Source organism: Lytechinus pictus, chromosome 11 (assembly GCF_037042905.1).
Source record: "Lytechinus pictus isolate F3 Inbred chromosome 11, Lp3.0, whole genome shotgun sequence".
Classification (NCBI taxonomy): domain Eukaryota; kingdom Metazoa; phylum Echinodermata; class Echinoidea; order Temnopleuroida; family Toxopneustidae; genus Lytechinus; species Lytechinus pictus.
Window position 1 is genome coordinate 18341416 of NC_087255.1, and position 15560 is coordinate 18356975.

The 15560-nt window shown below is 37.5% G+C and overlaps 1 protein-coding gene across 1 annotated transcript; it reads left to right on the forward strand.

Moving 5' to 3' along the window:
• Positions 1-6936: 6936 nt before the first annotated feature.
• LOC129271536 (alpha-N-acetyl-neuraminyl-2,3-beta-galactosyl-1,3-N-acetyl-galactosaminide alpha-2,6-sialyltransferase-like) lies at positions 6937-14994 on the forward strand. Its single transcript, XM_054908863.2, has 5 exons — positions 6937-7192; positions 8828-9082; positions 9536-9957; positions 10598-10705; positions 12158-14994. The coding sequence occupies exons 1-5, from the start codon at positions 7109-7111 to the stop codon at positions 12630-12632; spliced, it is 1344 nt and encodes a 447-aa protein (XP_054764838.2). The 5' UTR covers positions 6937-7108; the 3' UTR covers positions 12633-14994.
• Positions 14995-15560: the final 566 nt, after the last annotated feature.

Sequence of the window (15560 nt, forward strand, 5' to 3'; positions counted from 1 at the left end):
AATGTACATTTAGCTATATATATTTCCCTTTTGGACAAGCGATTTTCAAGCACCGAAAATCCCATTCAGAATTGTTTTGTTCTTTTAGTATGTACCTCTTTATTTCTGCATGTGATTTTGGAAAATGTGTGCAGAAGTCACATTCACGCGTCCAAAACGGCCCGATAACCACCCTCAGCACACACACACACCCTCGGTAAATTTACACACACTCGCACTTGCTCACCGTGCAAACGCACACACACATTGAACACACCCCTATTCAAAGTGTGTTTCGGAACTTGCGCAATAACCTAAGTATAGATTAGCACGTGCATGTAGTTTTTACTATTTCAGACTTGAGGAAAAGAACTAGTGGGTAAAGAATCATAATAGGAAATAAGTTAAGATTTAAAACACAGTGGAAACTTCATATTGATTACATTACAAAGTATTATTATTTAGTAACTTGAAAAGGTAGCTAAGTTTGTAAACGTGATTCGCATCAATATTTCGTTTTAATCCCCACATTCTCTCTCTCTCACACACACTCACCCACACTCCCATTCTTTCCCCTTTTCTCACACTCTCCCCCTCCCTCTCTTTCCTTTTCTCCATCTCGCTCTCTCTCTCTCTCTCACACACACACACACACTCTTAAACGCATAATACACTTCCAATCCCAGTACAAATAAATCTTCATGTTCGTGTAATGAAATACCCACTCCAGTTCAATATAATCTTGTTCTTCTGGTATCCAAAGGAAATTGGTTCCATTTGGCCTAACCTAATACAGTGATACACGTATCCGCTATTGTATAAATTGAATACATTTTCATTCTAAAGGTTCTTATATAAGCCAGTGCACTCTATAGGAGAGTATTTGGAAGAAGGCAATGACATGGTATTTGTTTATGACAGCATCATATTTTCGCTTTTCGGCACACGACGGATTCAAGAACATAGAAAATGTATTAATGAAAGTTGTATGTAGTCCTGAAAAGGCTGTTTGTTATTCTTTCTTGATTGTATGTTAGCTCTGAACAGAACTGGTTATAATTATACACGAGTTTTCAAGTGGATCATCATTCCTGATGACGACCAGAACACGCTGGCCGAAACGTCGTTAACAGTTCTTTTCAGAGCTAACTTACAATTAAGAAAGAATAACAGTCCTTTTCAGGACTCAATACATGGTGTTTACCATAAAAACTTCCATTATTCTCTCCACCATGGAAACCTTCAAAGATCATAGAAAATGTATTGTTAACTACCCTTCATGAGAAAGCGCAACCAAGGGGGCTTTGTCGAAAATTGGTAAATAAAAACGGCAGTTTCGTCCTGGATTCTGGACAAATGATATATGTTTTCAATTTCTCGTCAGCCCCGACAAAGACCACCCAGCAGTTCTTTGTCATTTGACGGGCATTTTCAATATATTTACATTGTTCTTGAATCGGTCGGAGCCAACACTTCCTGTTAAGAAATGGGTAGGACATGCCTTTACTGCCGCTTTGTGATAGGATGGAGCAACAACAAAAAGAGCGGGAGCATAATTTGGAAATATGGCGCCTCCATTCAATACTGCAACCTCACTACCTCACTACGTATTTCCTGCTGTGTATGGGGAAAAAATGAGCGGTTAGTCGATTCCCGCGAATGACGCCTGCTCGATTCATTTGCCAAATCTTGCGTGTTCTATTTTTGGGGCCGGTGGAAATGTGGCGTTGAGGATTTATGTATGAGTGTGCCATAATTTAATTTGGAAAATTAAAGAAAAATGGCGTTGACTCAGGTGGATGGTGGTTGGTTGGTTGATTTAATGGGTGAAAGCTTCACCAAAGATTAGTTTTATGCTGATGTCACACATGCACTGTTGGTGAAAAGGGAATTAGAAATTGGAAAGTTCTTTGGTAACTATAGAAATGAAATAAACATAAGCTGATTGAGTAATACCAAAAACAATCCGTCCCAGTCCGTCGTCTATTTGAAAGAATATGATATTACTTTTTTTTCTATCTCTCTATTTCATGAATGATAAATAAGAGATTAATCAAAAGAGGATAGAAAATACAGTAAAATTGATACAGAATAATTTGAGAGGCTAAAATTCAGCTCTCTTTTTCAAAGACTTTTATGATTTTCAAGATTTTAAGATTCCAATCTTAAACCCCCCCCCCCCATATCACCATCACAGCTTTTCGATTAACATGTTTGATATGGATTGAGGTAGCCGTTCACAGTTCATGCGGGTCTTTGTGGCGGTATATGTACGGGCATAATTAAACTCAAGTTGAATGCGAATGGGAGCCATATATCTGATGAAGAAGGGAAAGGACACAGAGTGCCAGACGGAATGAAAACAGAGTGGGGAGCCACGACACAAGGCAGGAAACGAGTTTGGAGCCCCCCAGGATGTGGTGGATAGGAAGCTCAATAACACGGATGAATCGTGGAAGTCAACATATTATTGACATGAAGTAGTTTTGGGTTTGCCGGAAGAGGCAGGGCCAACCCTCCTGCCGCTTCGGGGCGACCACCTTTTATTTCTCATGTATTTAAATTGGTTGGAGAGAAACGAAAAAAAATACAAGAGAAAACATTGGAAAAGAGAAGAGAGTGTGAACAATGACGAAGGCTATATACACAGGATGGGTCTGGGTCGTGTCGCGCTTTACTAAACCTACAAATTGATTAACTTACACATCACCTTCAGGTCATTAATTTTGACCGGTCCCCTACCAACATATCCTGACTTTGCACTGTCTTCGAGCAGTATTTTTCTTCACAGCTTTATGACAAAGATGTGAAGATTCAACGTAAATAGGGAAAAGAAGAAATGAAATAATTGACCATGCATCAGATAACAAAAATCATAAACACACCATCAATGTGGGTAAAAAGTTAACTATTTAAACAAAAAAGAGCGAGAGATTTTTTTTTTTAAAGATGTTTAAATAATTTTCTCGCAAAAAACGTTACACAATTAGGAATTGACGTTGTTAAGATGTAGAATAATCCAAATTAATATACATTTTCAACCAGATTTGGTATTGTAATAATAATAATGATAATAGATACATTTATAGCGCTTCATACATTGGTTTCTAAGCACTTTACATTGTAATTAGTATTACCCCGGTCGTAGGATCCATCACTGTTCCACACAAAAAGTGCACCATCTCCACTCCCTTGGGAGTATCCTGGCGAGGCAACCGTTTATCGGTGCACACGTGCCAATCTAATTACACTGACGTTTACATCCTACCGGGTACCCATTTAACACCTGGGTGGAGAGTGACAAACGTGGATAAGTGACTTGCCAAAGGAAATTAGCACCGGGTGGGATTCGAACCTTCGACCCTTGGTTTAAGAGTCAAGTGACTGAACCACTACTCCACTACAACGTTTTAGTATGAACGTATTAGGAAAAATATAATTAGAATGCTATGTGACTAAAGCTAATCACTTATGTTTCATTTGCGTATTTTTACTTCCCCCAGAATACAATTTATCCAATCTCATAGGCATAGCATGCCTAGTAAAATCGCTTTTAGATTTATCGATAATATCAATTAATGTATACAACCAACAATATTCCTCAACTGAGCATAGCATGCTGATAATTTAACACATTATAAATATCTCTAAACAAGCAAAACAGATTAAGTCCGACTCTTTGATATGTCGATCTTGCATGTCTTTGTAAATACGACGTTTATCACATTCAATAAACTTTAAAAAAAACTTTACCCCTAAACTATTTAAAATGATCGTTTCCATATACAGGTAAATGTGAAAAAACTTACCCATACATACATTCAAACCTACATGCGTATATATCTTCCTCAACTTGAAAGGTGTTTTTCATTCAGTTATGGTGTATCTCTGTTGAAAAGATCAGTCTCTTCATATAGAACTAGAAGTGACATTTCGGGGAGAATAATCATGACGGGGGATGATTTTGGAAATGACGTCACAATGCAAACGCCTAAACGAGATCAGAGTAAATCCCATTTTCAGTCAGCTTGCCTCGCACTTACGTCCATGGTTACATTATAATACATGAGCTCAAAGATGCAGGAGTTGTACACCTACCCACCCCCCCCCCCAAAAAAAAAAGGCCCGATGGGGTGCCCGGTCAAAATAGAATGTCTTGTCTTGTTTTATAAATCGGCTTCTCAAGCATGAAATGGGCTGGCAATTTCAGCAAATAATCTTTGTCAGTAGCTTCGTAATATCCAATTACTAAATACGTATATTAATTGCTCAAACGGCTATTTTAAATACAACGCGGCAACACTTTCCTAAAACAATTCGTACAACCCCAATCGGGGCTTCAGAGATCTGTCAGGTGTACTCTACCCTATGCCTCCCCCCCCATAGGCTATACGCTCGTGTCAATCCTATCCCATCCCCCTAAAGGCCACCGCACACCTTACGACTGTTCGCGATCCGATTTTGGAACAGATCGCATTTTGCTCATATTCTGAAAATCTAAATGGAACATATAATTTTATTTGAGGTTAAAATTAATTGAAAGAATACAAATATAACCATTTTGAATGATTGCAAGCTTCTATTTTGGAGTAAAGGCCAAATTAGTTTCAAATCGTAGCCAATCGTACGACTGCTATGACGTCATTACGACTAGATATTAAATTCGCTTTTATTCTAAGAAGGATGATAGCATAGTCACAAATTTGAACAAGGTATTCGTACGATGATTTAGAACATTACACAGTAATATATTCCAAGTCTCAATATTAGCATCAAATTCTACTACATTTCATTCTGAAATCGTGTCGCAGACCAATCGTAAGGTGTGCGGTCGCCTTAACTATCCAAAATACTAAGGCTCTCATCGTGCCTTCTACGGGTACGCCCCTGGACAGAAAAGAAGCACATTTGCTTGCTTCCAGTGGCATCCTCTCTTTGATTTTTTCCAGGCGGGTAATATTGGTGCTACGTGCTCAATCGATCGTGCATGGGATTTAGGAGATAAAGATGAGAGCTCAATATGCATTAAAATACAGAATGAGAGTGAGAGATGCAGGGAAAGAATCTTAGAATGTGATTTTCAAGGTTTGAAACTTTACCTTTTTTAATCATTGAGACATCAACGCGTCGCGAATGTTTCTTAATATTCGATCAATAATTTCACATTGACGCCCGTTACAGCAAGATCCTTTTTCAGGGATGACCGAAATTTAGAATATTTATGTATTGTTCATATCAATTTATATGCAATTATTGATTTCCGTCGATCCGCCTATACCTTCGCATTGCGCATGTCATAATCATATTATATCTTCGGCATACCCAGATCTTTTCTCTGCTGTTTTTTTTTTTCAAACAAACAAGTGCACACCTAGTTACCGAGAATGCATATAGCATTTCCATTTATTTGAATGCAGGATAAAAGAGCATTGTCGATTAAATGCCTTGCTCATGGGCATAGGTGCCGCAGTCGCTTCGCAATTCAGAACACAGTGTCCTACAGTGTGTTCACAGCGTGGAGCACAATGTGGTATCACCTTCACAGTGTCAATATTCGACCGTGTGAACACGCTGTGGCCAGTAACACTGTCAAGGTGTCCACATTGCATAATACTGATCTAATAAAGATCCAATAATGGAATGAACACAGCCGCAGTGTGTATCACCTTGTTCACACTGTTAATTTAAGCATTTCAACAGTGTGAATCACATATTCACATAGCCGACCATGTGAACACAATGTTCACAGTCTCAGTGCCGAGGTGTCCACAGTTTAAAAATATCTTCACACTGTTGAATTCGAGCATTTTTACAGTGTGAATAATATTTTCACATGTGAACACAGTGTGATCACACTGTGTGACACTGTGTTCTTTGCAGCAGGGTTAGTACACGTTTGCACTGAATTAAATTTATGTGCACTGCTGAAACAAATTTAACAGTGATGGAATGACAATTTCTTATTTCATATTAATTTCCACCGACATACGTGCGTTAAGGTTTGAATGAAAAATGATACGAGCCCTGTCATCGATTCAATTATGACGTGCATTACGCTACTAGGCCTCAGTCACACCAACGAAACTGACTCAAACCGATTGATGATCAATTATACGAAATAACGTAATGGCTGTGATCGTTCTGAGGTCATTTTCGTAGGTGTGACTTGAGCATTAGGAGCTAAGGATGCATATTCCACATCAATGACTTTGCTTACACTGCTTTGTAAAATGTATTCCTTGGTTTTCTCAAAGTGCGCCCATGGGAAAAAATGAATCATTTAAAATTATTTGCCTCTGGCCACAATTACTACTGTCCTATCAAATTCTCAACTTGCTCATTGTCTTCTGTCCTTTCGATTTTCCCGAATGAATTTCCGATTTTGAAGTCGTCTTGCCAATGATGTGCATTTTTAATTTTTGTTAGATATGTCGTAATTTTAAGTGATAAATTTATATGGAAGCATTATTCGTGTCTTCGATTTAAAATGTATTCAGTATTTTCTTTACTCATTTTCTTTTTAATTATTATATTTTTCTCACTACCATACTTACCCTTGGATACGCAAAACGGTGTTTTTCCCCATTTTAGAGCTGAAATTTATATTTAATAAATTATAATAGGCTATAAACTCTCAAGGAGGATGGTCAAAATAACCTAATCGTGCCCAACCGAAAGAAAGAAAATGGTCAAAATCTGCAAATCAATTTGTTTTGATCGACTATTTTTTTTTGGACACATATTCCAAACAGATCTATACCTTTAAATTATCCCGATGTATTCAACCCTAAATAACCGTAAAACAATATTATTACCATTGTTAATTTTACTACTACTACTACTACTTCTACTACTACTACGTCTACTACGACTACCTCTACTACGACTACTGCTACATCGAAGCGCAACCTGTTATCATTAGTATCATTATCATATCCTTTATGTGTTTATCTTTTGATACAGATTTCGTCACCACTTATATCATAAGTCATCCTTTCCATCTACGATTACGAAAATGAGGTGATCGACCACCGCTCCCCTTGTTGACCACCTGTGCATCGTTGGAGACGATGTCGACATAATTCATATTACTGCTAGGTGGGGCATTTGAGTGATGTCATGTCTATGAATGAAAGGAATTCGTAAGCGTAACCGTGTTGCGCGCATCAAACGCACCATGTGTCTGCGGAATCCAATCACAGGAAGAAGCTTTGTAAGTCATCATATCTCTTTATTTATTTATTTATTCCATTTATTTCAGTTTTAGTTACGCAGAGTAGCCCTTTCAGTTAAAGAACTGATTTACAAAGAGGCCCTGCAACGATAAAAAAAACGTATACATATTTTACAATGGACATATAAATAAGATGCAAACATACATTGAAAATAACATTAGGAAACGTATACATCTAAAGTATAAAAAAAAATATATATATATACACACACACACACACACAAAGAGAGTGGGGTCTAAACTAAAGCTTCTGCGGAAGGAATTTTACCTTTAATTCTAAATACTTGAAGGGATGTTGAATTTCTAAATTAGTGGGAAAGCTTATTTCAGAGGAACGGGCCATAATATTGAAAGGACTTTTTCATGATGTCAGTTTTGGGTTTGGGATTAAGTAAAGGGTATCTGGTTAGTGTCAGGGGATATCACTTTATTACTTTCTAGAGAAACTATTTAGGAAACAGTGGCGTAGTGGGCCATGACACATATACTGACAGAGATTCTGATTTTAGTATCGAATGAGGGGAGCCACCCCTATTTCCATCAAAGATAATCTTTGCAGCCTAATTGAAATCTAGTTTAACCAGGACTCTTTTTTTCCCAGTGACGCATGTAAATGTAGTTCGATTATCTCTAGATGGCGCCCGGTGCCTCATTTCAGTTTCAAAAGACCGTAGACGGTAAGTCGTCGACGAGATAAAAAAGAAAAAGAAAAACGAAGCAAGGAATATCATCGACAAGTTGTTTTATTTACATGTCCCATTTTCGATTTGTATCTTTTACTTTCTCCCTCGATGTAATGTTTTTATACATCTCCCTTTTCCCCATTTCCTCTCTCTCTCCATCTCTCTGCTCCTCTCTCTCTGTGTTTCTCTATTAAAAATGTTGTCTCTCCCTTGTCTTTCCCTCTATCGTTTTCTCTTCTACTGACGTCCTCTCACCCATGCCTTATTTAATGTGATTTGTATCCTTTTCCTTTCCATCCTCATTCTATATGTTTGTCTCTTTCTAATTCTATTTATCTTGTTTACTCATCATTTCAAGTGAGTGTTTATTTTTGTCCCGAAGAGTTACATTTTAACAAACTTACGCATTTGACTGCATATTCTGTTGTTGTCATTTATATACTCTGAACGAGTACAAAATACAATTAATTCTGTGTATGTTAACAGCTTATTTATGTTATATTTTATACATCCTTGGTAATCCCCCGACTCATATAAGCCTATAATTAAGTCAGATGTGTTAGAAAATAAGCGAAAGATTTAGACATTAGTGAAATAGAATGACGAGGAAACCTTGCGAAAAGCATTGCTTGTAGAATAAAGGTCCTCCTTGGATATTATCATCTACAAATGAATGAAAACAAAAACAAAAACCCTTGGAAGGTTACATGTAAGATATAAGTAATAAAACTAAGTAAACACTCGTCAAAAATTTCTGTCTTCTAATTTGAATGTTGAAGATTGATAAAGAAAAGAAATAAGCCAACAAAGTCAATTCAATTTTTTAAAAAGGCGTAGTTAATTGAGCAATTATTGAGCCCTACAATGTAACAAAATTTTCGCAAAAATCAGTTATTAAACCCATTTCTTGTTTGTCCCTCCATTAACACAGGGGCCCTGTGGGATGCTGATACTCGCCACTTTCTACTCCTTCATCATCTGCTTCGCCTACTTCTACTACGCGGAGAAGCAGGGAGCTCTCTCACGCGGAAGTTTCATGCTCAATTCACGTATCCCACAATGCAATCATCCCCGGTGCTACGTATACAACCCCACCCTCGTCCGGCGATCGCATCGAGAGAGGAACGAGACATTGGAGAAAAGCAGACAAAAGCTGCTGGTTCCTGTCTCTGTACCTGATCACAGGGTGAGCGTGGTTTTATAACATACTTCTGAAGATTTATTTTACTCTGACGAGAGATACTTGGGAGTTTTCACGCCCGGCGCACGACGGATTCAAGAACATAGAAAATATATTGTCGAATGCCCTTCATGAAAATGAACCCTCAAGAAGTCTGTGTAGAAAATTGGTGAATCAAGACAGCAATTTTGCCCTGGACTCTAGACAAACGACATATTTGCACATTTTTGTTAGCTCCGAAACATAGGACGAAACTGCTGTTCCGTTTCACCACTTTTCGGCAAAGATCTCCCAGCGGGTCTTTGTCATTTACTTGTTATTGAATCCGCCGTGCGTCCCGGATCGAAAATTCCCTATAATGAATAACGAACGGAAATATCTTGTAAAGACGACGTTCAACCCTGCTTCCAAAGAAAATTGAGAAATTCGATATTAACTCTTAACTTTACTTCTCTCCAGCCATTTCTTCTACACTGTGAAACGTGCTCCTTGGTAACCAGCTCCGGTCAGCTCTTGGGCAAATCGGCAGGCAAGGACATCGATTCCGCAGAATGTGTTATCAGGATGAACGACGCCCCCATACGAGGCTTCGAGAGAGACGTGGGCAGACGAACAACCGTCCGAGTCGTCGGACACTCCAATTTCCGGACCATCTTCCAGAACAAGCTGCGTAGTCAGTATGTGCATTTCAGGGATCCCCTGACAAGGGCAGAAAATGTCGTGATTGCTTGGTTGTACGCCACGAACATTTATAAGAACCCAGCCTACCGGCTGACTCTGAACTACTCACAGATGTACAGGAACGTCACTTTCTTTATGCATACGCTAGCCATGATGCAGCATAACAACGAGGTTTTTCACAATGAAACGGGTATTACAAGGCAAGTATCAACTTAATCACTGTTGAGATTTGCAAGAGTGTGCAAGATCTATTTTAATCAAATGGACTAATAAGAACCCATTTTAAAGAGGAGTTGTCGAATAATAGAGAGTTTTTGCTACTGCAACGAGGGCAGATTCAAGAACACAGTAAATGTATTGAAATTGCCCGTGAAATGACAATGCAGAGCCGGCAGAGTCTTTGTTGAAAATTGGTAAATTGGAACAGAAGTTTCGTCCCAAGTTTTTGAGCTGACAAAAAATTGCAAATAATTATGTCGTTTGTCTTGACTCCAGGACGAAACAACTGTTTTGATACACCAATTTTCGTCAAAGACTTTTTGAGTGCTTTGCCATGAAGGGCATTTGACAATAAATTTTCTCTATTCTTGAATTCGTCTTGCACAGTGGAAGCAAAAACTCTCTAATGACTTGAACCTTCCTGAAGATGAAGGGAGAATATTGAAGACCTCAACACACATCCGCCTGTAGAAGCACTAGCGCAATCCATCTCAATGGTCTTCAAGACATTCATTATTTCAGACAAAAAATGTGTTGCCTTCGGAATGTTACGGTGCATCATGGAAAATTCAAGTGTTTGACCAAGTTTCTGCCTGTTTTATTCTTTTTCTTCCTCAACAGAACTCAGGCAAAGACATGGTTGACGACAGGATGGCACGCAATGCTCCTTGCCCTAGATACATGTGATGAAATCAATGTATACGGCATGGTCTACGATGAATACTGCCAGTAAGTACTTCACATGACTTCCGTTTAACGATTAATGTAGTACAGCAATAACCCACTCCAACCCAACCATATGCCATATACGCTCGTTTAACCGAGAGGTCCTTATTCCTACAAACACACAAATTGCCCAGATTAGTTAGACAGAATTAAAAGAAAAACAAGTTTGTTAATCCCAGCATTTGTTGCATTGTTTCGAAGATTCTTTATTCCAAGAATATTAAATAGGTTTAGTTATTCGGAATTGACACAAGGTTCGTTATTTCGGAAGTTCGATAGTCCGCATGCTGAAATAAGTTTCGCAACTACGAAAATAAATATCAACTAAGCAAACCTACTTAATTCTCTGACTATACACTGTTAGAAAATTCATCCTTAAAATAAAAGAAGTTCCTGCAGCAGAGTCTCGAGAACACCTGTAATCTTACCAGGTTGCGTAGTCTTACAGGAAATTGGTATTTGGCGTATGGAACCTTACAAATTTCCTTTAATAAAACACCGTTTTGCCCTTTTTAAACAGACCTGTTCTGTTAAATTGCAGAAAAAATCCTGTTTTATGAATTTACAGAATGATTCTGTTATTGCTTTTTGCAAAATCTTTTTTCTTTTTTTTCTGTAAAATCAGTTTTTTTTTTACAGTGTAGGATATTCTGAATAACAGGACATTAATATGGTCTTCGGGTTACACACAATCAGAAATTTGAGCGTTCATTCATTTTCAGATTAATAATCCTTCAGAATAAACCCTAGTATTCGTGTCTTATCACGAACTTTCGGAATATAATAATAATAATAATAATATTCCGCATTTATATAGCGCTTAATACATCGGAACGACGTCTCTAAGCGCTTTACAGACATATAATTACCCCGGTCATCGGATCCTTGCATGCCCGCATACAATGTATGCACCTTCTCCACTCCCTGGGGAGCATTCCAACAAGAGTTCCAAGACTCAATTGCTAGGCATACTACATATAGGCTTTCACATCCTACCGGGTACCCATTTAACATCTGGGTGGAGAGTGGCAAAGTGTGGATTAACGCCTTGCCAAAGGACGCTAGGCCATGGTGGTATTCGAACACACGACCCTCTGATTACAAGGCGAGAGTCAGAACCGCTACACCACGACGCTTCCACATAACGACGACACCAATACTATCTCGTCAGTTTGGTCAACAATGTCGTATCAGCGTTCAGGATTTTGGAGGTTCGAGTAGGCTAGTGCATAACACCGTTTCTTTCTATTCACGCAGTATTTATTGATACTGTCTTTCGTAGTTTTGGAAAAAACATTCATTAGATTGATATTATAGATTATTTGACTTGACGAATTGCCACTCACATTTTTTCATTTTTCCCAATTATTATAACCCAAATTTATATTCTTTATGTGGTTTGTATCTTCATCTTTCGCTTATTTTGTTCGTCTGTTTTTCTTACGTTGCTTTCAGAGACCACCCTAACGACACAACTCCCTACCACTACTACCTACAAGAAGAAAATAAGACAAGGTCCGAGTGTGACTATTACAGACGCAGCGAGGAACGCCTGAACAGCGGGCATCTCTTCGTCACCGAGAAATACATCTTCGGACGATGGGCCCAGAAGCACCACATCTCGTTCCACCACCCCGTCTGGAAACCGAAGGTTTACAACGAGACCAGTCTCGATACGCCGTTCATGAAACTCTACCGCGAGAAACGCGTGAAAGCGAAGAAACTTTCCGCGGCGGACCGCCACGATGAGAACAGTGAAGGGGAGAACGGTGGCGACCGCACAGGACCAAAAAATGCACCGAGCAAAAGGATGCCCTCTAGCGACGATGGAAATAGATGGAAAGAGCGAGAACCCGATCCTTTAGAAGAGAAGGATTTCATGCTTTTTGGAAAAACAAACATGGGGATTTTTGGAGTATTAAAGAGGTGATGGCGGGAGATTTTCCTGAAAAACAGGATTATATTTACGAAATATTATTATCATGAGGATTATTGTTATCCTAAAGGTTCTTTGCACATTGGTATAATCATGTCATTGAATAATACCTGATGATATTCTACTATTTACAATTTATTTGCTCTATAAACGTCATGCGATATAAATTTATATTATAAAATGATATGATATGAGTTTTAAACTCTTGTCATCAAAGATCATGGACTATTTTTGACATCTGAACTTTCCATTTTTGTTTATGTTTCCTTTTCTTTTTCACAGGATCGTTTGAAACCAACACAATCCTTTCAAACGTGTCGCAGCGTATTTACAAATCGATTGATTGTTTGTTGAGCAGGAATTAGTAATCCCGTAATTCAGGAGGATAATCTTGAAAAATGTCATAAAAAAAACAAACATTCTGTATTAACGATTCTTACAATAGGATCATTTCGATGCTCAGTCACATCAAATAATCATAATCCAAAACCGAAACATGGTATGCAATTGGTAATGATGTAAAAGCTTTGGTCGGACAGGACTCGGCTTCCTTCGTGTGATTGAGGCATATAATCTCCTGGATATTCATCATAATTCATGTCATTTCCAAGTCTTCCACGAACTTTAAGGAGTGCTTTGAAATTTAGACTAGGCCTTGCCACATGGCGGATTAAAAACTGAAACAGTAAATGTATTGAAAATGCCCGTCAAATGAAAATGAAAAGCTGGAAGGTTTTTGTCGCAAATTGATGAACCGGAACAGCAATTATGTCCTAAGTTTCGGAGCTGACAAAAATTGCAAATATGTCGTTTGTCCAGAGTCCAGGAAGAAATGCTGTTTTGATTCACCGATTTTCGTCAATGTCTTTTTTGGTTGGTCTTTGTCATGAAGGGGATTTGACAATATATTTTCTATGTTTTTTAATCCGTCGTGCGCTGTGGAGCAAAACATCCCTTATGAAAGTATTTTAGAAGAAACAACTTTTCATAAATTCAAATATCCGTGTAATAGGAATATCATTAATAATGTTTGTATTTTTTAACGATATTTGTCTCTTTTCACTAATTTTCCACTATTATTCATTGTCAATGCTTGGCTTTCCTGCAGATTATTTAATTCAAACCTTGGCACATGTAATTCAGCAATCATCTACATTCCATATGATAATAGTGAGGAGAATAAGACTTAAGTGTCTATGTAACTTTTAATGACGTAAGCACCCAAGAATCCTTCAATTATTCATCATAAACAGCGAAATAATGGACTTATTCAAAGTGACATTAAACTTTCCTAAGCCAAAGCATATTATCAGCCACCATTTCAACTAAAACACAATTCGTACAATAGTCATGATAGTCTTCGCGTTTATTATTATGACTCCTCTTGAAAAACTAAGATCTATCGTGTGATGTTTTCGAAACTTTATTTCTTATTCATCTATTTTCATATTTGAGAGTAAGCTGAACTTTTATGATTGCTCATATTGTCACCGATACTTCAAGAATAAAGTAAATAATGAAAATAAATGTATTTCATTTCATATCAAATGTATTTCTAATGGGTAAAGGGACAATCGCGATTGTGAACCATGAATGCAGTATTATGGTTTATTATATTTTCCCCCTCTTCATTCCTGCCCTATAAACGGGATGAAAATCACGTTGCAATCACATTTGTTAAGTATTACATATTGAGTATATGCATAATTATTTTTATGCAAATGTTTACCTATACACTTTGCAGGAAACCAATAAAACAGTGCAATTAATGAAATGCAGCTAATAAAGTAGATAATATATATTTTGTACATAGAAGAAATGTATGTAAAAGTCCCTTGTGATTTTTTTTTGTAAATTTTGATGTATAATAATCAAAACCGGAAAATGAAAGATATGCAAGTATATTATGAATGCTAAATGTTAAAAAGTTATATTTGTCATGTTATGTATTATTTAAACTATCAGAACATAGGTTAAGGCTTTTAGTGAATTGTTTCCTGTAGAGTTTGTAAAACTAGTGCACGATTAAAAAATACACTTTCAAACAATCTATTTAGAATTAAAAAGAGGATGTATTAGCTATAATTTATATTGAAAAAGAAATAAGTCTTGATAGAAATATTCTATTAAGTGCCCTTCTGGTAAGGTATTCATTCAAATTTGAATAGATCGTTTAAATATGCAAATATGTAGAGATATCAGCGTTCCCTAAAACTACTCACAATGTGCGCTCTCATGAAAAGCGCTTTAAGGTATACGTTCCCGGGATTCAAGAGGGCGCTGTCGGAATTTTGCAATCTTATTGGCGTTAAAATCGGGAGATATCTGAGGAAAATTGATGAAATTCGCAATATTGAAAAAAAATAATAGTGTAATAATTTAATTGCAGCATCCCCCACCTGCCCTCTGGTGGAAGCGTCGTGGTGTAGCGGTTCTGACTCTCGCCTTGTAATCAGAGGGTCGTGTGTTCGAATCCCACCATGGCCTAGCGTCCTTTGGCAAGGCGTCAATCCACATTTTTGCCACTCTCACACAGGTGCTAATTGGGCACCGGTAGGAAACAACTGTCATTGTGGTTGGTTAAGCAAGTGTGCGCCTAACAGGCTGCTTGAAATGCTATGAATCCAGTGATCGGGTAATGATAATTGTGAAGCGCTTTGAGCAGTCGTAGATTGATAAAGCGCTATATAAATGCCAATTATTATTATTATTATTATTATTATTAGTGAGTTTGTCAAGTAGGCTGAAATTACAACCGATCTATGTTTACTTCTATTGTGACATTTTGAGTGAATGAGACTAATATATAACTCTTAAAACAATGTACTCAAATTTTAATTGAGATACCTTTCAGACGGGCACTTAATGATAAGAGTAGTTCCAATTAACACCAATTTAATGAGAAATACTGTAAAATTAATG

Coding starts and splice junctions, on each gene's coding strand:
- LOC129271536 (XM_054908863.2), top strand. CDS start 7,109: ATGAAAGGAATTCGTAAGCGTAACCGTGTTGCGCGCATCAAACGCACC. Junction 9,958..10,597: donor AATGAAACGGGTATTACAAG/GCAAGTATCAAC, acceptor CTTCCTCAACAG/AACTCAGGCAAAGACATGGT. Junction 10,706..12,157: donor GTCTACGATGAATACTGCCA/GTAAGTACTTCA, acceptor CGTTGCTTTCAG/AGACCACCCTAACGACACAA.